The 22,594-nt window shown below is 37.2% G+C and overlaps 2 protein-coding genes across 6 annotated transcripts; both read left to right on the plus strand.

Annotated features, from left to right (window-relative positions):
- The first annotated feature begins 764 nt into the window (after window positions 1–764).
- phka2 (phosphorylase kinase, alpha 2 (liver)) lies at window positions 765–17,014 on the plus strand. Of its 2 annotated transcripts, none has more exons than XM_084101859.1 (31): window positions 765–1,449; window positions 2,273–2,431; window positions 2,917–2,964; window positions 3,124–3,292; window positions 4,153–4,235; window positions 4,320–4,400; window positions 4,483–4,581; window positions 4,821–4,967; window positions 5,546–5,599; window positions 5,689–5,811; window positions 5,916–6,011; window positions 6,262–6,369; window positions 7,921–7,999; window positions 8,714–8,848; window positions 8,983–9,092; window positions 9,197–9,341; window positions 9,435–9,513; window positions 9,610–9,749; window positions 10,446–10,616; window positions 10,697–10,797; window positions 10,902–11,035; window positions 11,145–11,301; window positions 12,164–12,243; window positions 12,336–12,414; window positions 12,485–12,614; window positions 12,690–12,791; window positions 12,877–12,995; window positions 13,538–13,591; window positions 14,079–14,306; window positions 14,591–14,791; window positions 15,483–17,014. In XM_084101859.1, the coding sequence occupies exons 1-31, from the start codon at window positions 1,372–1,374 to the stop codon at window positions 15,654–15,656; spliced, it is 3,663 nt and encodes a 1,220-aa protein (XP_083957985.1). In that variant the 5' UTR covers window positions 765–1,371; the 3' UTR covers window positions 15,657–17,014. The 2 variants fall into 2 exon arrangements, with proteins under 2 accessions (XP_083957985.1, XP_083957986.1); XM_084101860.1 differs by lacking the exon at window positions 13,538–13,591 and adding an exon at window positions 13,256–13,279 and having other exon boundaries at window positions 1,231–1,449.
- A 16-nt stretch (window positions 17,015–17,030) lies between these two features.
- On the plus strand, window positions 17,031–22,274 carry LOC311074905 (uncharacterized protein). Of its 4 annotated transcripts, XM_084101864.1 has the most exons (7): window positions 17,076–17,205; window positions 17,673–17,733; window positions 17,860–17,930; window positions 18,351–18,856; window positions 19,226–19,304; window positions 20,569–20,682; window positions 21,382–22,274. In XM_084101864.1, the coding sequence occupies exons 1-7, from the start codon at window positions 17,168–17,170 to the stop codon at window positions 22,064–22,066; spliced, it is 1,554 nt and encodes a 517-aa protein (XP_083957990.1). In that variant the 5' UTR covers window positions 17,076–17,167; the 3' UTR covers window positions 22,067–22,274. The 4 variants fall into 4 exon arrangements, with proteins under 4 accessions (XP_083957989.1, XP_083957988.1, XP_083957990.1 ...); XM_084101863.1 differs by having other exon boundaries at window positions 17,031–17,109; window positions 17,860–18,856; XM_084101861.1 differs by having other exon boundaries at window positions 17,860–18,856.
- Window positions 22,275–22,594: the final 320 nt, after the last annotated feature.

Here is a 22,594-nt window from a genome sequence, read left to right on the forward strand (position 1 = left end):
CACTTTGTTTAAATTCTATTCTGTTCTATTCTACAGTATATTATCATGCTGTTCTATTCTACATTACTATGTTCTTTTCTGTTCTATTATAAATTATATTCCATTCTATATAATATAGAAGCAGCAGTATGCAGTTTTTGTTTTTACTGAACAACATACCGAGAAATCAGTGGCTGAGGGTCGGGACTTATCAGCACTAAAAACACATGGATTTTTTTTTTTTTTTTTGGACTTTGGATTGGTCCATGAGTCTAGTCACTGGTTTACAAAGTCTCTGAAAGTTGAAGAAAATGTACAGACCTGAAATGTATGACACTTGTTGTCAAGATAAAAGCATATATACTTTTATATAATTGAACCATTTTGACTGAATCACTAAATTTTTTTACATGGCGCAGGATAACATCACACTGGCCTCGCAAAACTAGAGAGAATATTTATTGTTGGCTTTTAGTGTCAATGCACTCAATATAGAGAAAGAGCGCATTTAGGCCATCGGTTCGGGGGGGGGGAATCCAACCCTCTCCATTGATTTTGTATTGCGTGAAGCTGCTTCCTTGTCATTTCTTGCTTCTAACAAAAGACAGAACAATGCATAAAAGCTGCTGTGTGGCTGACAGGGTGTACAGCAATGTAAAGGGTTGGATTGTTTCCATATAAACGATTGTTTCCCCTATTCGGTGGGCGCGGTTTTCAGATTATGACGCGTGTCATCATGAACCAATCAGAAGACGATCTTCTAACGTTACATGAAAACAAATCGCGTTTGGTCCAGAGCGCATACCGTAGGCAGAGCCCAATGTCAATGTCAAAAGGAGAACCTAAACGGATTTTTCCATTTTAAACCCTAAAACATGACATTTTAATTAACGTCTTGGTAGTGCTTAGCAAGAGGAATAGGTGTGGATGATTAGAAAACTCCTACGAATTGCAATGTTTGTTTAAAATAACTAGAAATCTTCCGTCCGTCCCTGGATGCTGGCGAAGGATTGTTAAAACTTCACGGTTTTCCTGTCACTCAAACCGCCGTACGTCATCATGTGGGCGGGCTCCCGTTTGCTGTCAACATTCATGCGGGATGTACAATACCTAACGAACATGCAGAGCTTTAATACAGATCCTTAAAATGGCAAAAGGGCGTTTAATGACTTTGAAAAGCCTGTTTGTGTGGTGAGCCTATGATAGACAACACTGCGGACACGACTTGGCTAATCATGAATCACTAATACAGTAAAGATCTGGTTGCATGCTCCTCCTCCTGTAATCGACTGGGAAGCAGAAGGTTATTCAGGAAGATATCTTCTGAAATTCCATGTCAGGATCATAAATAGATCATAATTGTCAACAACAACAACAACAACAGATGACAGAATGAGGAGCCGCAGTAATTCAGGAGTGAGGTTGGATGGATTTGCCAGACTTGTTCATGAAACAATATTATGTCACCAGGTTTGTTCAAAACATGATTTGAGAATTCTATTCTATTCTATTCTATTCTATTCTATTCTATTCTATTCTATTCTATTCTATTCTGTATTTTATTTTATTTTCTCTAGTATGTTATACTGTATGTCGTGCTATTCTATTCTATATTCTTTTCTGTTTTTTTGTTGTTGATACATTCTATTCTGTTTTGTTCTATATTATGCTCTATATTCTGTTTTGCTATATTATGCACTAATGTATTTTATTTTACTTTACTGATCTAATCTATAGGCCTATTATACATTATTTAATATATCCTGATCTATTGTTCTATATTCTACTCTGGTCTGCAGTACTGCATTCTGAACTATATTGTCCATTATGTAAAACTGAATTATTAAAAGATTGGTGATTTTTGAGAATCAAAATCTAGTTCAAATAAAATCACGGGCATTTCTAGTTTCTGGTGGTTGAGATTCTTCTGTACCATTGGGGCCATTCTGACAGGAGGAATCTAAAAATAAATAAGGCTTGAACAAAGGTCACCTTTAAATAACTTGTGAGTGAGGGAATTTTTTTGTTTTATCTGTAGCATGCTAGAATTCTTTTAAAAGCTGAGCTGATGCTTTATGCACAACACAAGAAACCGCATAAGTAACAATAAGTGATCACCATAACTATGTTTGATTATTTATTATATGATTTAACATTTTCACAGCAGGCATCTAGTGTTTAAAATACCATGTATAAAATATATAAATGCTCTGAGAATTAGCTTAACAAATCAGACTTATATTTTAATTATATGTTGTGAACTAATAAAGATGGGTTTGACCTCTTCATATAGAATCCAGTGACAGGTCTACTGCCAGCTAGCGAGCAGCAGAAGGATGCCTGGGTCCGAGATAATGTTTACAGCATCTTAGCAGTGTGGGGGCTTGGCATGGCTTACCGCAAAAATGCAGACCGCGATGAGGACAAAGCCAAAGCCTACGAGCTTGAGCAGGTGACTAGAACTTCAAAACATGACCACCTGTTGCAGCATTGTTAGTAGATTGCCGTTGACTACTGTATAACAGGTGGTTGGATGATTGCTTCCACTAGACTGTACATACCAAAGACTGTAACACCTTCTTATTATGTGGTCTTAAAGTCTTATTATGATTGATTCATGTTCAAAAGTTTGGGGTCAGTAAGATTATTTAATGTTTACAAGGAAGCCAAACATTTTTAAAATGTTTTTTAAAGAAGTAAAACCGTTAAATATTATTAACATTTTAGATAAATGTTTTCTATTTTAATATATTTTAAATTGTAATTTATTTCTGTGATGCAAAGCTGAATTTTCAGCAGCCATTACTGCTGAAAACATGATTTAAAATATATATATCTTGCAATTTTTTGTAAATATAAATGTATTCTAAATATTGTGCTGCTCATTCCTTCCAGATAAAGTCACTACTTGCATTATTAATAAAACATGTTTTTCAGAGTGTGGTTAAGCTAATGCAGGGGTTGCTGCAGTGTATGATGAGACAGGTATGGCATTTAACTCTGTGGTCTTACTCATTTGTTATTCTAAACCCATTCATTTGAGTTAGTTTTTATTCTTTATTTTATACATTAGTTCTTTGATTTTCTGCACACATATGAACACACACGTCTCTGGCCTGGCTAAGCACGTGCATATTACGGCAGGTGGAAAAGGTAGAGAAGTTCAAACACACACAGAGCACAAAGGACTGCCTGCATGCCAAATATCACACACCCACCTGTGCCACAGTGGTTGGAGATGATCAGTGGGGGCACCTTCAGGTTGATGCCACCTCACTGTACCTGCTCATCCTGGCTCAGATGACCGCCTCAGGTGAGAACGACAATTGATCCTTAACACTCAAAAATGAAAATTCATTCATTCAAACATTTACTCACCCTCATGTCATTCCAAACCTGAATGACTTTCTATCATCTGTGGAACACAAAAGACAATTTTGAATGTCTCAGTGTTTTTTGTCCATACAATGGAATTCAATAGTCACCAAAACTGCTTGGTTTCCAGTATTGCTGGTATTACAGTATCTTCTTTCTAGACAAAGAGGTTTGATTTTCATTTTTAGATGAACTATGCCTTTAAAGACCTATTGAAATTTCTTGACCAGCACAGTTTTCTTTTCTGTGTTCGTAATGAAACGTGAAATCCAGGGTGGGATGTATCAAAGGATTTGCTACTTGCTTTTGCATGATGTCATACACATCTTTACTCGCATTTTCATTCTAGAGAACATTTGATTGGACAAAAATATGTATAGTAATCGTGTTCTTGAGAAAATCACTACAATTTTTAAAATGTTATATGTTATAAATACTCATTTTTTACAAGTTTTTACTCTCAAAAATCTGTTTGTGCAAAAACTACGGAATTTACGCAGAATTTAAACGGCTATCATTCGCAAATTCTCCACATATTTCACACCTTTGTTTACTAATGTACTTTTAAAAGTACATTTAAAAAGGTTTTCAGCTGCAAAGCATTGTTAGCACAAAATTTTGCAGATTTCCCCTAAAAACTAAGGCAGAAAATGTGAAAATAGTCCACAGATTCTGTATAGATTTTCCTCAAAGCTGATTTGCCATGGGGTCTTAAATTTAGCCTTTGACGGTTGTGTTGTGCTGTAGAGTTTCTTATTTTCAGCAACCATTTTCATTGTTGTTGAAATCATATCGCAGGTCTGCGTATCATATCTAACTTGGACGAGGTGGCGTTTATCCAGAACCTGGTGTTCTACATCGAGGCAGCATACAAAGTGGCTGTAAGTTCTCACTGGTTTAACAAGAGGTTATACTGTATAACAGAGCTGAACTGGGATCACAGCCCTGTTCATTTTCCCCTGCAGGATTATGGGATGTGGGAGAGAGGAGACAAGACCAATCAGGGAATTCCTGAACTAAACGGAAGCTCTGTCGGAATGGCTAAGGTAGGAGAGCCATCTGTTCTTGTTTAGTCTCCATGTTCATTCAGAAGTTGATTTTGATTTAGATTGCTGTCCATGTTTTCAGGCAGCTTTGGAGGCCATTGATGAGCTTGACTTGTTTGGAGCTCACGGAGGCCCAAAATCAGTCATTCATGTTCTCCCAGATGAAGTAGAACACTGTCAGGTAAATTAATTAGAGTTTGTACCTGCTTCTTACTTAGTTATTATTTTACAGACCAGAGCTGCGTCTCCCAAGTGCGTCATGTCAAAGTAGATCATAGAAGCCATCGGCACTAATGGTCTCTATGATCTACTTAGGCTTACGATGGTTTTGGGAGATGCAGCCCAGGTTATTTTTAATGATATTTCTTCAATCAATAAGATTTCCTGAGTCAAACATCTTGTTTCTCATTGTGTTTCTAGTCTATCTTGTGCTCCATGCTGCCTCGAGCTTCCACCTCTAAAGAGATAGATGCTGGTCTGCTCTCTGTGATCTCCTTTCCTGCATTTGCAGTGGAGGATGCAGATCTGGCCAACATCACCAAGGGTGAAATCATCACCAAGCTGCAGGTACTGTGGCGTTAGGGAAAAGGCTATGCGGGACAATCCATCTTAAGTGTCTAATAAAATCTAATAATGGACCATTTTTATCGAAGAAAATGTTGTAATGTTTTATCTGAGGGGTACTTTAGTAAGTATAGTGTACATGCAGAACATTTTACCTGTTAATTTGAAATGTATCTTAATTTTTTTTTTTTTTTTGGGGAGCGAGAATGTGTGAGAGAGTGCAATTCTTTAAAATGGATTATTTCTGGTGGGGGGAAATTAAAAATGGTTGCTTTTGATCACTTGAGATGGAATTACCCACAATTCTATTTCAATGCGATTGTTTTCGTTCGCAAAACATTTGTTTTCCCCAGAGAAACAGTGCTTTTGCGTGCAAGTGCAAAGTTTCTCAGGTGATCGAAATACTTTTGCCAAAGAATGCAGAAGTTACGTGAGAGAATGCAAAAGTTTTGCGAGGGAACACAAAAGCTTTGAAATATGATATCATATTTTTTTCCATCGTTATTTCCCCTCTGTAGTTTTCAACTGTGGTTTCTATTTATTTATTAATTACAAGCTTAAGCATATTTTAATAATTTTAGGGACGTTACGGTTGTTGCCGATTTATCCGAGATGGATACAGGACCCCGAAAGAGGTAAGCAGATTTTACACAAAATAAGTATTTTGTGGCTAGTTCTCTATTAATGTGACTGCATGCATTCTATATTTTTATGGTTGTGATAGGACCCCACTCGACTTCACTATGATCCAGCTGAGCTGAAGCTCTTTGAGAACATTGAATGTGAATGGCCAGTGTTTTGGACTTACCTTATTCTTGATGGCATCTTTAATGAGGACCATGAACAGGTATGAACAGGCTATCCTGTAAACCATCTTTAGTAAATCTAATGAATGAGAATTATGGCCACTTACTGCGTAGTAATGATTGACGGCTGTGTCATTCCTCATAGGTGCAGGAATACAGAGAGGCTCTTGATGAAGTTTTGATCAGGGGTAAACACGGGATTCGTCTGGTGCCTGAACTCTACGCTGTACCTGCTGACAAGGTGAGTTTCAACTTTTTAGAACTAGTTTAGTTACTCATATCAGGACCATGCACATTTCATAAATGTCTGATTTTCATCTGCAACAAATGATCATTTATCATACTGAGCTGTCATACATATTTATTATGTCACAATATAATTTTTTTACTGTGTAAAGATGCAATTGTCTGGTCAGTAAATGTGACAAAAAAACAATTTTGGGTAAAATGTTTTAATCTGTTGCTCATCTGTGTGTTTGTTTCCTGTTCAGATTGAGGAGGAGTATAGGAATCCTCGCTCTGTGGAGCGTGTGGCCTCTGGACAGCTCCCGCATATGTGGGGCCAGTCACTGTATATACTGGGCAGTCTGCTGGTTGAGGTACTGAAGCCTGGACTGACAGGATCCGCTTTCATATTAAACATGTTATATGTAATCTGAAAATTTATGAGATATCATGTCAACTGTTGAAGTGCTACCTTTCACACATGCGAAATATCAGTCATGACAACTCTCTGAGTAGTTTTGGCATGGAAATGAATATGGCAATGTTAATATATGAAGACTTCAGATGCAAAAGCCTCTAAGTGCCAACTGAAATTTTGAAAATGACCTATTAATTGTCATTGAAGTGAAATTACTGAACTTAAACATACGAGCTTGAAAAAAATGCTAATTTTAGAAGAAAATTTCAGATGGCACTTAGAGGCTTTTGCATCTGAAGTCTTCATATTTGGTCTCGGTAGACTAGACTAGACCTGCTATGCATGCTGCTGCTGCAGAGCAGAGCAAGAACAGACTTGCTACTGCCATTAGATACACAGACACGCTGATGTGAGCATGTAAGATATGATACTGCTGCATCAAAAGACATGTAAATCCCAGGCAGAATTAGACAGGTGGAGCTGGGGGAGGTGGAGGGTGTCAGAGGAACTCTGAGGCCATGTCCACACTAATACGTTTTCGTTTGAAAACGTATATTTTTCTCTCTGTTTTGGCATTCCGTCCACACTGAGACGGCGTTTTTATTGATGAAAACGAAGCTTTTTTGAAAACGCACTCCAAAGCGGATACATTTGAAAACACCGTTTTCGCGTTGTAGTGTGGACTGTGAAACCGGTGGTATTTAAAAACGATGACGTAAATTTAGTCATGTGACGCATATTGTACCAATAGATATTCATGTTTATACCAGTATTATGCCTGTTATGTGCTGTTCACTTTCACACTGCTGCTAAAAATATTCTACATTGCACACTCTTCATATCACAGTCATGCAAAGATGACAGAATTTACTCACATTTGCTGTCCTGCGGCAATACATGAGCAGTTGCGTTTTAGACCAAACATATGGTGACTGCGTGCGACCTGGACCGCATCAGTGAATAGTGAGATATTTCACTAAATAAAATAATCCTGTCAGAAGAATTGCGCGATAACTTCATTATTTATTTTTCCCTCTGAATCATATCAGTGATCTTTTGTGGGGTTTTACGCATGCGCAGTAAAGGTGAATTAAGCGTTTTCAGGCGTTTTTCAAAAGTTTCTCATCCACACTGAAACGTCCGAAAACGCCTGAAAACGCTAGTGTGGCCGGAGAGCGTTTATAAATGAAAACGCCGTTTTCAAATGTATCCGGATTAATGTAGACGTAGCCTGATAGTGTGCTGCAGGACCAGCTTACATCAAACACTAAACCAGACTATTTAAATGTTGAGCAAGCAATCTCATTTAGCGGCAGAACCAGCAAAGGTCAATCAGCTTGCCATGTGGTAATGGTGTGATTACTTGCAGATTACATGTAATGGATTGGATCTATCAGTCTGCGCCATCTGAACTAGATATTAATGTCAGTGTTTCTTGTGCAATCCTTAATGTTTTATCTATTCTGCTCCTTTTACTATTATTTGACAAATTATTTCTTTTTATCAGGGGTTTCTGGCCCCTGGAGAGATTGATCCTCTTAATAGACGATTTTCTAAAGAATTCAAGCCAGATGTTGTTGTGCAAGGTTTGTAAATATTATTTCTTATTTTATAAGGAATATTGACAGTTATGCAGTACCTATCAAGACCAATTTGTACAGTGTCTTAAATTGTGTATAAGTTTTGTACCTGTTATTACCTTTTAAACGGCTGTAATTTAGGGGAATAGTATATGCCATATTTTGTTTTTTAGAAAATTGTATTACTTACACAATAATTTTACAACAAAATTAGCAAGATATAAAGTGCAACAGGATACAAAGGAAATAAAGAGATAAAGGGCAAAAGTTGCTCAGTAAGGGAGTGACAGCTCAAATGAGAATTAACTTTTAAAATTATTATATTATCATACCAATTTCTGTGATATATAACAAAGGAAACAATGATCACTGTGTTTGAGTGAGACAAAACAACAAATATCACACCACATCAGAGAATTCATCAAACATTTAGCCTGTTGTTTTTCATGTTAAAAATGTATAACATAAACTATATAATATGAAATGATTGTGATATAATATTATAACTTTATGATATGATTTCCGTCTATAAAATGTGTGAGTTTAATATTTTATTAATATTTTATATTAGGGGATATGAAAATCTGCCACATAGTAGGAACGACCCAGCTGGTTGCTTTGGGCTGAAGCAGATTCGGTTCATTACTAGAATCTTGACGCTATAATTTACTGAACAGAGAAAATTGACCTTTTGCTAGCAGCTCTATTTGTTCTGTTTAGTGAGTGTAGTTGCTGAGTCAGTGCAGATCCAGCAGCTTCTGAGGGATCATGGGATTGAGGTTCAGACTGTCTCTGAGGTTTCGCCCATCCGGGTCATGCCAGCTCGCATCCTGAGCCACATTTATGTGAAACTGGGTAAGTGTTCAGATCTACCATGACTAACAGGACAAAGCTAGATAAACGGCTGCATCTGTAGAATTGCTTTAAGAAGAAGGTATTTAAGGGTTTAGGATACAAAATTAAATTAAAACCATTTCTCCGTTGCATAGGTAACTATAAAAAACTGAATCTGAGCGGGCGACCATACAGGCACATCGGTGTCCTGGGAACTTCAAAGTTTTATGTGATCAGAAATGGTACTTACACATTCACTCCACAGGTAAATACGAATAATCTCACATGGCAGGAAATCTATTATTAGTAGAAGACTGCACAGTCATAAAGTCTAATAAAAGCAATACAACTTTGGTTTTTTTCTCATAGTTCATTGACCAGCATCACTTCTACTTGGCCTTGGATAACCAGATGATTGTAGAGATGTTGCGGACAGAGCTTGCTTACCTCTCTTCCTGCTGGCGGATGACTGGAAGACCGACCCTCACGTTCCCCATCACGCAGAGCATGCTGGGTAGAACTACTTCTTGTTGGTATCCTCAGAACATATTGTCACAATCTGCAAAAAATAATATTAACAGTTTCTTTGTTTCTATTATTGGGTCAGTTGAAGATGGTGACAGTGTTGACCCCTGCATTCTGTCCACCTTGCGAAAGCTTCAAGATGGCTACTTTGCGGGAGCAAGGTCAGACAGTTTGTGACAATAATAATAAAAAGAGATTTGTATAGTATGATGTTTAAGGAACAGATGTGGTTCATTTCAAATCCCTGTGCTCTTTAGGGTGCAGATGGCAAACCTCTCCTCGTTCCTCACCACCTCCTTCCACACCCAACTCACCTTCTTGGACGCGGACTCTGAAGAGGAGCTGCTAGTTGAGGATGAGGAGGAAGAGGAAGAGGAAGAGAGTTTTGGGCCCTCAGGTATCCCTACCGACTCACACACAGCTGCTTTGTAAAGAATCTGTCCCCCAAAAATACATACATACCTTTACCATTATATTAGAAATACTCGCGAAGCAAGCTGAATTCCTTTTTTGTAAAAAACTTCAACACATTTGCAATGTTGATAACTGTGGAAATGTGTCATTTCAGTCTGTGAAAAGGTTCCATTGTTAAATAAAACTATTAAAGCTGAAATAAAATAAAATATAAATGAACTAAACTTAAAAAATTACAAATCTGAATTGTTGCTTTGAACTGAAATAAATAAGTTGAAGTTCTAAAATGAATAAAACTACAGCTTAAAAGCTAAATAAAAAACATAAAAACAAAAACTAATCAAAATGACAAAAGCACATAACAAAATATTTTTTTTGCAATTTAGATTAAAATGAATATTAATTCAAAATATTAATAAATAGTACATAAATAATACTAAAATAATACTGCATATCAGTTATCCACTGATTTTAGAGCATTTATTTTTACATTTTACCTATAAGCTCACTTAGATAATCACAACAAATATTTTTAACAATAATTTAATAATTTAACACTGATAAATGTAACCTATAGCAAATCTCAAAGTGAATATTCCTTTTTTCATACTGTACATTATAATGTTGTGATGCCTAAATTAACATTTTAATTTATTTATTTATCTTTTATTTCTTGCAGGAGGTTCAGTAGACATGTTTGACCAGTATCTCACAGATCTGTTGCACAGCACTGCCACAAAATGCCATCTACCTCCCATCCAGAGGGGGCAGCACCATGTTTTCAGTGCTGAACACACCACCAGGGACATCCTTTCTTTCATGGCCCAGGTTCAGGGCCACAACATGCCCAGTAAGCCCTCAAGATCTTGTTGATTCCATGCTTTCTTTTAGTGGAAGACTAGCCATCTCCTTATATGATGTGTTTTTCAGAGCCTTCCATGTATTTGCCTGTTGCCCCCATCATGAGCAAACACAGGAAGTCTCTGAACCTGCTAGATGTTGCTCAGCACAATGTTTCTCATCACACCAAGGCAAGTCCACACTCTAGCAAGCATAAAGTGAGGAGAATTAAATTAATGCACTTGTATGACACATGGTTTTGATGTGTATGTGGTTTTATCTGCAAACACTCTAGGCTGATAGCGTTGACCTGCACTTGCCACGTGATTCTCATGGGAACACAGACTTTGCCTATCTGGTCAATCAGCTAAAGCGTTGTCCAACCCTTCAGGACCAGGCAGATATCCTCTATGTCCTCTATGCTATGAAGTAAGACCATACATACAAATCAACTGTACATATCCATTCTAATATTTTATTTAACACAGCCATTTTAATTGAAATCAGTTATTAAATCATTCTCTTTGTGTGTGTTTAGGGGTCCGGATTGGGTGGTAAATCTGTCAGGACAAGGTGATGCGTCGGTTCGCTCTCTTCTCGAGGAGCTTTATGTTCGGGCCGGAGCGTGTAAGGAATGGGGCCTCATCCGCTACATCTCAGGCATCCTGAAGAAGAGGGTGGAAGTCCTTGCTGAAGTGAGACCCAATGTTAATGCATTTTTGTCAACAGGCACTTTTATGTTTCACGTGTTGAAAAAAAAAATCTCTCTATATATAGATTTAGAATATAGAATAATATATATATATATATTTTTTTTTTTTTTTTTTACACTATCATTGAAAAGTTTGGGTTTGGTAAGATTTTTTAATTTTTTAATAAAGAAGTCTCTTATGCTCATCAAGGCTGCATTTATTTAATCAAAAATAGAGTAACATTGTGAAATATTCTTACAATTTAATAGATTTTTATATATTTTTATAATGTAATTTATTCCTGTGATGGCAAAGCTGAATTTTCAGCATCATTACTCCAGTCTTCAGTGTCACATGATCCTTCAGAAATCATTCTAATATGCTGATGTGCTGCTCGAGAATTATTATTATCATGCTCAAAACAGTTGTGCTGCCTAAAATTGTTATGGAAACCATGATACAAATTTTTTCAGGATTCCTTGATGAATAGAAGGTTCAAAATAACTGCTTTTATTGGAATCGGAATCTTTTGTTATATTATAATTGTCTTTACTGTCATTTTCAAACAATTTAATCCCTCTTTGCTGAATAAAAGTATTATTTTCGTTCTTGCTCTAAAAAAATGTTTCCAAAATTTTGAACAGTTGTGAATGTCACATTAAAACTATCTTGGAAACTTTTAATCCTAAACTATGAAAATACATAAAATATAAATTATTAGATCTATAAAACATAAATACAAACAAAATAATCTTAACAAAGTTTAAAAATTATTTTTATCAGTTTGACCTTCAGTGGCATTTTTCCACCATGACCAACAATTTTGCCTCTAATAGTTTTTTGTTGTTTGTTTATATGCACACAGGCCTGTACAGATCTGATCTCCCATCATAAACAGCTAACAGTGGGTCTTCCTCCCGAGCCCAGAGAGAAGGTCATCACAGTGTGAGTGACTAGTTGCCTATAGTCATTTTAGATGTTGATTTTTAAATCGTTTTAATATTATCTTATTACTTAACCAATTCTCTTATTTGTAGTCCTCTTCCTCCCGAGGAACTGGTTAGCCTGATCTATGAGGCCAGTGGACAAGACATCAGCATTGCAGTACTCACACAGGTAGCCCTAATTTTAAGCCCTGAATTAGTGTTGCTTATTTTCAATTCATTTATTAAACTTCTGAATTCAGGAGATCATGGCGTATCTGGCCATGTATGTGCGCTCTCAGCCATCTCTATTCGGAGATATGTTGCGTCTGCGCATCGGGCTCATCATGCAAGTGATGGCTACAGAACTTGCACGCAGTCTACACTGCTCAGGTACAACCAATCAGACAATGCAAATCTTTTCATTCGCTTACTGTAAATTCACTGCAATGAATCTGTCCTCTACAGGTGAGGAGGCGTCAGAGAGCCTGATGAGCCTCAGTCCATTTGACATGAAGAACCTCTTACATCACATCCTGAGCGGGAAAGAGTTTGGTGTAGAGAGGAGCAGTGAGTATTATTCAACCTTAGTTTTCATGCTATTTACTCCAGCAAATGGTCCGTTCCTTAATGATTTCCCTGTATCGTGTGAAAGTGCGTCCTATTCAGTCTTCAGCTACAAGTCCTGCCATCTCCATCCATGAACTCGGACACACGGGGGCCACCAAGACAGAGCGAACGGGCATCAGAAAACTCAAGACTGAAATCAAACAGGTTGAGTGAAATAATTTCTATTTATAATTTCTGAGTAAAATGATGATATATTTACCCTGCCATTTAAAATGTTATAAACAGATTTCTTTACTAGTGTACATTAGACAGTTCCCTCTGATAACAGATCACTATAAATTGTAATGTGGACTCATTTTCTGTAAAGTTGCTTTGAAACAATGTGTATTTTGAAAAGCGCTATACAAATTAATGTGACTTGACTTGACTTACATTAAATAACATTTATATTATTTTGTTTTCAGCTCGATGACTCCAGACCCATAAGCGTGGGTTGAGTTTGTAAAATAGTTTTTTTCAGGCATGCTGTGCAAATACTTTAGATTAGTTTTTTTGTGTGCAGAGACCATTCTGTCGAACCATGAAAGTTCTGAGTAATGTTCAGTTTGCCCATATCATACACATCTTGAAGCATCTTTTTGACTGTAAGCCTCTCTGTATGATGCCTCAAATGTTCATTCGTCTGAAATACTTTCCATTCTTATGTTCATTATAAATGTTTGTATGTTCTGCTTTTATCCTCATAGATCTTTACCAGCAGTCATTCCATCAGCAGTAATTTTACATCCCCGCGTTCCACGGTAACTCACAAAAAAAACAAAAAACCCTCTCCGTTAACTCCCGCTCTCCACTGTTAAATACTTTCTTTCTTTAAAAAAATAAAAAAATAAAAAATGCCTGTTTAAAAGATTAAAGATTCATTTATCTTGTAGGGGTTAATTCAACTCATTGGTTCTTGATACTTTTCCCCCCAGTGCTTCAGATTAGTTATCCGAGTTGAAATGGGACAAACTTGCAGCCATAACAGACATTTAACATTTGTAATATGTGTCACAATTCAGTCTTGTCTTGTGGTCATTTCACTCACCTAGCATGGGCTGACATTATGACATCCTTAGCTATGTTTGTCCTAGTTCTTGCTTACTAAACCTTAAGCATGTTTTTAACCATGCTACAGTATATGTGGTGATTAGAGCTGTCACTTTTAAACCGACGCCCCTCATTGTTAGCACTGCCTTTGTACATATCTTTGATATACTGATGATGGAAATGTATGCGTGTCTGTAGCGATGCAGCAGCCCCTCCACTCCCAGTGGGATCCTGTCTCCGACCGGAACAGGCGACTCACACCTGCAGTGGGAGGAGCGCCAGGGCCAGTGGCTGAGGAGGCGCAGATTAGACGGGGCCATAAACAGGGTGCCCATGGGCTTCTACCAGAAAGTTTGGAAGATTCTCCAGAAATGTCACGGCCTCTCTATTGCCGGATACGTCTTGCCTTCCTCCACCACCAGTGAGGTGCATACGCCTGCACACACATACACACTATAATGTACCGAGCCTCTTAACTACCGTATAATAATGTTACCATTTTTACGTGATCAAATAAATGCAGATTTGGCTGAGCATAAGAGACTTATTTCATAAACACTTAAAAAAATCAAACCTTTGAACAGTATTCATATATTTATTTTAGATTTTAGATTGCTAAGCTATATTATATTGAAACACGAATCTGGAATTTTTCTTGAAATACCCATAACCATGTGTACGTTGTCTGTTGTCTGTGTGTATTATTGTAGATGACAGAGGGAGAGATTAAGTTTGCAGTGCACGTGGAGTCTGTACTGAATCATGTCCCTCAGCCTGAGTACAGACAACTGCTGGTGGAGGCCATTATGGTGCTGATGCTTGTGGCCGACATGGAGATTCCCAGTATTGGTGGAATTATTCACATCGACCGCATTGTCCACATGGCCAATGATCTCTTTCAGCAGGATCAGGTATCATCATACTTTGTTTTAATATGCTGTTATGTGTAATCATAAGATGCTCATTATATGCTGCATGGTTTGTTAATTCTTTATAGCAGTGCGCACCGTTTCTGAACTCCCTCAAACGGCAGGATTGTAGTCTTGAGTTTTCTTCTGGGAGCGAACACATCACAATATTCCTCATTTAAATAATTCCCGCCCAAAGCATATGCAAAAAAGGGGGGCGTGGTCTGTTTAATTTGCGTTTGTAGTGTGTTGAAACTTGTGATTATGTTTAGGGGCGCGACATTTCCGAAAACACACTCAAAGCAGTTGACCAATCACGGTCCAGCCAACCAGATCAGAGTAAATTATGCTTTTCAGAAGGATGGGCTTCATAGAGACAGGAACTAAACAGAGCATTACTGACAGACTGGGAAGAGAGGTGCTGCAACAATGTAAACTATGTGGAAAAATAGTTCTGGAAGTCCCCAAAAACAAAATCAAGACTTTGAAAAATGGCATAATAGGTCCCTCTTAATGTCATCAAAACTGAAATAACACAAATAGAATTATGGAAATTATTTACTGATGAAAAAAGTTAAACAAATCAAAACTCTTATGTTTTAGATGTATCACACTTACATCAAAGTGGCCTTCTTTTGTCTAGATTCCAGCTTTGCACAATCAGGTCACTGTTGCTTATGTGTTTTTATTGCAGAGATCTAACGGAGCCAATGAGTATTTCTTGGATAAAGATCCTGCCACAGGAATCTGCAACTTCTTTTATGACAGTGCTCCTAGCGGCAGCTATGGTACGATGACTTATCTTTCCAAGGCTGTGGTCACTTATGTTCAAGACTTCCTGCCAAGCAGCAGCTGTCTGATGCAGTAAAGACCGCAGTTCCCAGAAAATCTGTGACCTTCTGGACTGATCTTTGAATGGTTACTTACATCTTACTGTGAGAAAAATCAGTTGACCTCGGTTCGGTAGCAAAGGACAAGCATCAACAGGGAAGCCAATAAAATATCACAGGATATGTTTTGAAACTAACAGACTGTAGGAAATGGACCACTGTGCTGTTCTGTGTTTGAAGAACAATTCTTTTTAAGAACTGTAAAATGCAAATAACCCTAAAATAATTAATATATAATTAATTTAAATCTGGACATTTTAAGTATCTTTTTTGGTTGGTTGGCTAACTAATTTTAAAGTATTTATCATTTTATATTCATAGAAATGTGTTTAATTTTAATTTAATTGGAGCTTAAATTGAATGTCTATAGGCCAGTTCTGGTGATCTATACTCTGTCTCTAGTTAAAGAAAACATTGTGTTGTATTACTGTAAGCTTTGAGACTTGTGTTTTCCTCCTAACAATATCTTTTAACTTATTACATTATAAAAGTACTATGTAATCTGTTATTTAACTGGTTCTTCTTATTCAAAGAATCATACAGTAAACATACAGGCATTACAAAATGCAATACCTCTGAGATTCATGTGAACAAATAAATTATAGTCTGTCATTTTCATCAAAATGCAACGTTCTTCTAACTCATGGTAAAGCCTATCAAGTGCAATTCTTTTTTTTCTTTTTGCACAGGTAAACTGGCAAATTAGGCATTTGAAGATTTAGTGAACTGAAAACAGGTTAATAGGTTTATATCACAAATCGTATTTATTTTATAGGGGGACAGTTAATGGAGAAAATCAAGAGAAATATGATGGATCAAATAATTTCATTAGCGAAAAATGTTTTAGGTTTTGTTGTACGTTTTGATCTGTGACATTTGAAAAGCAAAAGGGGCATTTTAAGTTTTCTTCATGGACAATGACAGTATAGATGTCAGGTAGGCCTGGCTATGTGTGAGTTTTGGCCGATTTACTAATGTTTATGTAGAATTTCTACTTTTGAAGGAAGGTACTGTATTTTAGCCGCCATTAAGCACTTGTTTGACAACAGACAAATGAAATTGAATTATCTAATTAACCATGACTTCCTGGCTGTATGTTGTGGATTTTTCTGGTTATTTAATCTATATGCTATGTATCGTCGGACACTTTTTAGAAGTAATTAGGAATATTCTAAGTTAAGAGTATACATTTACAGTTATTTTAAAAAAATAGTATCTTTAAAAGCTAAGCAGTATGTGAATGGAATACCTTCTTGTGATTTTATTTTTGAACTATATTTTCTCAAGCGTCATAATTTAAAAAAGAATCAGACTGCAGCGCCCTCTTGAGGATGATTTAGCTGAACTGCAGTTTCCGGTTGATGATGATGATGATGACAGTTCGCGCGAGACTCAAGAGTGATCGCGCGCGAACAGCACAACAGTTCTGAGGTAAACAAAAAAAAGCTGCGTTTTTGCTTCGGATCAGTCCATTTAGACGTCGCTTGACATGTTAGAACTAACGGACTATCGACATTTCGAGAGAGTGTAAGAAATGTGTTAGATTTTTTATTCTAGTCTTTATTCAACTTGTACCAGAACTTCACGAGACCAAAACGCGAACAGAGTAACGTTACAAATAACAATCTTTTATTTGTGAGGTGTGGCGATTTAGTGTTTTAAGATATTTTAAGTACATTGTTACTGTATGTACATACAGTAAGTTACACAATGTAACGTTAGTAAGATTTTCCCAACAAAGTATTGGGGCATTAGTCAATCAAATGTGCTACTTTTATGTTGTTTGGATTTGTAGTCAGACAAAACTTTGGTCAGTGAGGTAGAAATCACCCTAATCAGTCATAAACTATTAAGTTAACTTACCTGTAAAAGGTTTTATACTTAGTAGCTTGTATATTGTGTCAGTATTATGCTAAAGTGCTACTTTTATGTTGTTTGGATTTGCAGTCAGACTAGTTGGGCATAAAGTCACTGATGACCATTAATGTTTTCAGGGCATGCTACAACAACCTCATTAACTTTCCTCAAAGACAAGAGTCAGGATGCTACAGTGAGGTAGAAATCACCCTATTCAGTCAGAAACTATTACCTGGAAGAGGTTTTATACTTAAGTCATGTAATGTTTTATGTCAGTATATGTTGTTGTTTGTTAAATTGTTATTTGATTTTACTTTATCACAGGTGAATATCTTAGTTCTCAGTGAGGTCACTACCAAATCTGTCGCTATGAAACTGCGGCGCAAAACAGCCCTGAGAGCTCGACAGCAACAGCGAGAACATAAGAAGGTCTCAGAGAGCATCTCTGTGGTGTTGAGGGACTCTAGCCAATCGGACAGTGTTGAAGAAATAAATAAATCTGTCGCTATGAAACTGCGGCGCAAAACAGGCCTGAGAGGTCGACAGCAACAGCGAGAACATGAGGTCTCCGAGAGCATCTCTGTGGTGTTGAGGGACTCTGACTCTAGCCAATCAGACAGTGTTGAAGAAATAAAGAAATCTGTCGCTATGAGACTGCGGCGCAAAACAGCCCTGAGAGGTCGAAAGCAACAGCGAGAACATGAGGTCTCCGAGAGCATCTCTGTGGTGTTAAATGACACCAACTCTAACCAATCAGACAGTGTTGAAGAAACAAATAAATCTGTCGGTATGAAACTGCGGCACAAAACAGCCCCGAGAGGTCGACAGCAACAGCGAGAACATGAGAAGGTCTACAAGAGCTTCTCTGTGGTGTTAAATGACACAGACTCTAGCCAATCAAACAGTGTTGAAGAAATAAAAGACTATGTGTCTGTTATTCATGATATGAAGCGTCCGATAAAGAAGAGTAGAGCTGGTGCATCATGCCGATTGAGTAAAGAAGATGAGAGGCCACTTTCCATTGTGAAACCACAATATGGAGCCGTTCAGAAGATCGCCCTGGCTCCAGGTGCAATGGCTGAGGACACTCTAAGAAAGCTAAGGTTGATGGCTAACACCTCTGACTCTGAGCTGAGGCTGAGAAGCTCTGCTGAATCTCGAGAAGAGTCTGTATTGGACGAATCCAGTACTGATCTCATGGTGGAATCGGGTCCCAGCTCGCCCTGTCATCCTGTTGATACCATAAGATGCAAAGAATGCGAGAGTCTTTTCGCCAAGATGAGAAGACAGCCGACCCCAAAAGAGAAAAGCAGAGATAGGAGTAAGCATTTCGGATGTGTTGAGATTAAAGGGATAGTTCACCCAAAAATGATTTTTTTTTCATCATTTACTCACCCTCAAGTTGTTCCAAACCTATATGAGTTTCTTCTGTTGAACACAAAAGAAGATATTTTGAAGAATGTTGGTAATCACCCAATGACTTCCATAAAAAAATACTATGGAAGTCAATGGCTACAGTCAACTGTCTGGTTACCAACATTCAGAAGAAAGAAACTCATAAAGGTTTGGAAAAACTTGAGGGTGAGTAAATGATGACAGAATTTTCATTTTTGGGTGAACAATCACTTTAATGTGTAATATAAAGTGCCTGTTATCGTGTTACCAAAAATGTTTTTTCTTTGTGCATTAGATCCAGCGTCTTTATCTTGTGATGAGTGGATTCTGCTTAAGAAGTGGCACCCTCAGAGACCCCGTCATCGGGAGAAGGGGTATGTTATGTTTTAAATGAACATCACACTGATATAAAAAATACTTTCCCCCCCCAGAACAACGACTATGAGATTTTAGCATCTAAAAGACTCAACAAGCAGACAGCGAGAGACTATTTACATTACAAAGAGTGGTCAAGAAATGTCTCAAGTCATTCAGTATCTTAAAAGACAAGATTGTTAAAGTTTCCCTTTGCAAAAAAAACAAACAGAAGGCAAAGTCTGAAGACCAGAGGCCTGTTGCATGAAGCTATTTGAACAAACTCTGAGTTTTGGAGTAGGTTAAGGTCTGAAAAATCCATTCTCTACCAACTCAGTTTTAATCTAGGGTTTGCAATTAACTTTAAAGGCAAACAGCCAATCACACCAAACATGGAGAGTTTCAGTTTGATTTTCTTCTTGCGAGAGAGCCGGCACAATTCACTTCTCTGCAAAAGAATAAGAGATCATGCAAAAATATCATGAAATATCATGAATTTACATGGCAGGAATAAACACTGCCGCTGCAGCAAAAGTTTGGGAAGGCAGCTGAATATCAGACTATATCAATGCAAGTGTATCAAACAAATAGGCCTTATAGTTTCACAAAAGAATACATGTAAGCTTAATCTGTTTAAAAGCTTATATTTTAAAGCTTGCATTTATACATATTTATATTAATTTAAAAGCAAAGTTTAATATTAATTGTAAATTATTGTACTAAGTATATGCATATATGAATTATACATAATTACAATTCATATAATATAAATAAAATAATTAATTGGCAGAAAAAGACCTAAATGAAATTCTTTCACTCTAAACTGCTTTAATTTGGAGCAGACACAGGAGGAGTGGCTTTATTGCATAGATACATGCCACTTTACTCGCAGCTGATTGGTCCAGTTTTGGTCTGCGATCTCTAACCCAGAATAAAACGGAAAAGGTTAACCGTGTAGCGTAATTTACCATGCCGGTGAAGCCTGCTAATAACCAATCCACCTTCTTGAGCCCGAAAAAACTGAGTTTGCTCAAATTAATCGCAAACTTAACTGGGTAGCTACTGAAACCGGCTTCACGCAACAGGCCACATGTGCTCCCAGCAGGCCACAGTCCAGTAGACACACCCAGGCCTTTAAGCTTCTCCTGTTCTGCAGACCGTGCACATCTCAAGAAAACAAAGACTAACACAATTAACTTTCAAATAAGGCAAGAAATTTAAATTATCCCTTTAATAATCCCGTTACTTAGGTTTAATGTGATTTGTGTGAATGATGATCTTCAGATTATTGTGGAAAAGCCTGAGTCACATCAGGAAGCTGTCAGCACAAGGCTCAGATTCTGCAGTCTTCAACAGAACTCAAGTGAACTGCTCCAGACCTCATGTGTTTCAGCGGAGGTGAGTCAATATGAGTCATTTATTATCAGAATCACTGAAACTCAAACTGCCCCTGATCTTGAGCTGAGATCTCATTGTGTTCCACCTCAGCGATGTTGGGCTTGCAACCTATTTCCCATTCACTATGGGTTTTTCTAATCTCAATTTAATAAAATTGACCCATGTGACTGATTTTGTGGTCCAATATGATTTTTGATTATTTTTAGTAGTGTTATTTAGAATTTTTCAATTAAATTAAATTAATTTTTTGAATAAATTAATACAGTATATACACTACCATTCAAAAGTTTGGGGTAGGTAGTTTTTTTTTTATGTCTTTGAAAGAAGTCTTTTATGCTCACCAAGACAGCATTTATTTGTTACATTTATACAGGAAAAACAGTAATATTGTGAAATATTATATTAAAATAGAAAAACATTTTTTTAAATGTGATTTATTTCTGTAATGGCAAAGCTCAAAGTCATTACTCCAGTCTTCAGTGTCTCATGATCCATCTGAAATCATTCTAATTAGCCAATGTGATAATCAAGTGAACCTGTATGCGCATTAAAAGTGCACATAATGCAAACTCGATTAATCTCCCAACTTTTCATGTAAGCACAATGTAACTTACAATAGCAACATTCAAAGAAAGATGTAAATTCTCCAGTACAATTATTTCAGTGGTAAGTAAAGTCATTTTGTGTGCATATGTTCAGGAGTCTACGTCGCTGCAAGTATCCGACCTGCATTCAGACTGACCTGTCCATCACCAAAGCAAAGCCACGTCATCGTAAGAGGCCTCGAGCTGTGGTCTGGCCACCCGTTGGAGGGTGGAAATCTTCGGTGAAGAGAAAGACTTCCATAAATTACACATTATCTCAGCAGCTTAATCCACTCGACATCAGTGTCAGCGTGACACAGGACGACAAACTGATTGTAGATGACCAGATCTCAAAATTAAATGCAGATAACAAGCAGAACTCAGATGCCTCCAGCAAACAGAGGAGGACTTTTGTCCAGGGCAAATCGAACAAGCAAGAAGCATCTGATGGCATAGACGGAACACGGCGGGTGCTGAAGTTTGATGACACGCCTGAAACTGTTGCTGTGGAAACCGCGGAACAAAGGAAAAGCCCTCGGCAGCAGCAGGAACGTGGAGAGATTCGTGAAGCCCAGAATGGTTTCCAGCATGAGCAGCAGAAAGAGTTGTTTGAGGATTCAGAAGGGTTCAGGACGCCCACAGATCTCTTCAGCGTGAAGCCCAAGATTAAACGGGGGAACCAGAAGAAAGTCTCTGCCTCTGGTGATACAAAACCTGCCGTACGGAAGCCGAACTTCAAGTCCATGTTAGCCACAATGGTGAAAAATCAGAACCAGATTATTAAAGAGTCCTGCAAATGAGTGTCTATGGGAGATTAGTTCTGGTAGTTGTTTTGTAAAATTGAAGATTTGCATTGCTGCTATCAATTTCAATTTCTTCTGTTACTTGTTTAAATTATTAGATGTGATCTCTGAAAAAAAATCTACTAATATTTATTTTATTGTTCCTTTATTTGTGTTCTAGCATTGGCATAGTAAATGGAGTAAATAAATCTCACGTTAACACATCTGTGAGTCTGATGTTAATTGCAGTCGCTGTAATAACCACAGAGCGGAGCTGTTTCCAAGCATTTTTTTTTTTGGTGTCATTTTAGTTTCTTGAACCAATTTAATTGTAATTGTTTCATTTGATGGTTTGATATCTAACATGTTTGTGCAAAAATGCAGGACTTCCTATTTCTCAATTTTTTTTTGTGAATCAACCAAAATACAGTAGTTTTAAATGGATACATACATACATATATATATACATACATATATATATAGTTTTGTTTTCTGTATTGGATTCATTTGAATTGTTAATATATAATGGTAAATTATACATATATA

This window comes from Abramis brama (genome assembly GCF_963993115.1).
Source record: "Abramis brama genome assembly, chromosome: 23".
Classification (NCBI taxonomy): Eukaryota; Metazoa; Chordata; class Actinopteri; order Cypriniformes; family Leuciscidae; genus Abramis; species Abramis brama.

What these genes read in the sequence shown, in the direction of transcription:
- LOC311074905 (XM_084101861.1), top strand. Translation starts at nt 17,168, where the DNA reads ATGTTAGAACTAACGGACTATCGACATTTCGAGAGAGT. An exon ending in TATCGACATTTCGAGAGAGT is followed by an intron (nt 17,206 to 17,672) that starts GTAAGAAATGTG and finishes TAATGTTTTCAG; the next exon opens with GGCATGCTACAACAACCTCA. An exon ending in CCTCATGTGTTTCAGCGGAG is followed by an intron (nt 20,683 to 21,381) that starts GTGAGTCAATAT and finishes GCATATGTTCAG; the next exon opens with GAGTCTACGTCGCTGCAAGT.
- phka2 (XM_084101859.1), top strand. Translation starts at nt 1,372, where the DNA reads ATGAGGAGCCGCAGTAATTCAGGAGTGAGGTTGGATGGATTTGCCAGA. An exon ending in GGCTCAGATGACCGCCTCAG is followed by an intron (nt 3,293 to 4,152) that starts GTGAGAACGACA and finishes ATCATATCGCAG; the next exon opens with GTCTGCGTATCATATCTAAC. An exon ending in TTACATCCCCGCGTTCCACG is followed by an intron (nt 13,592 to 14,078) that starts GTAACTCACAAA and finishes GCGTGTCTGTAG; the next exon opens with CGATGCAGCAGCCCCTCCAC.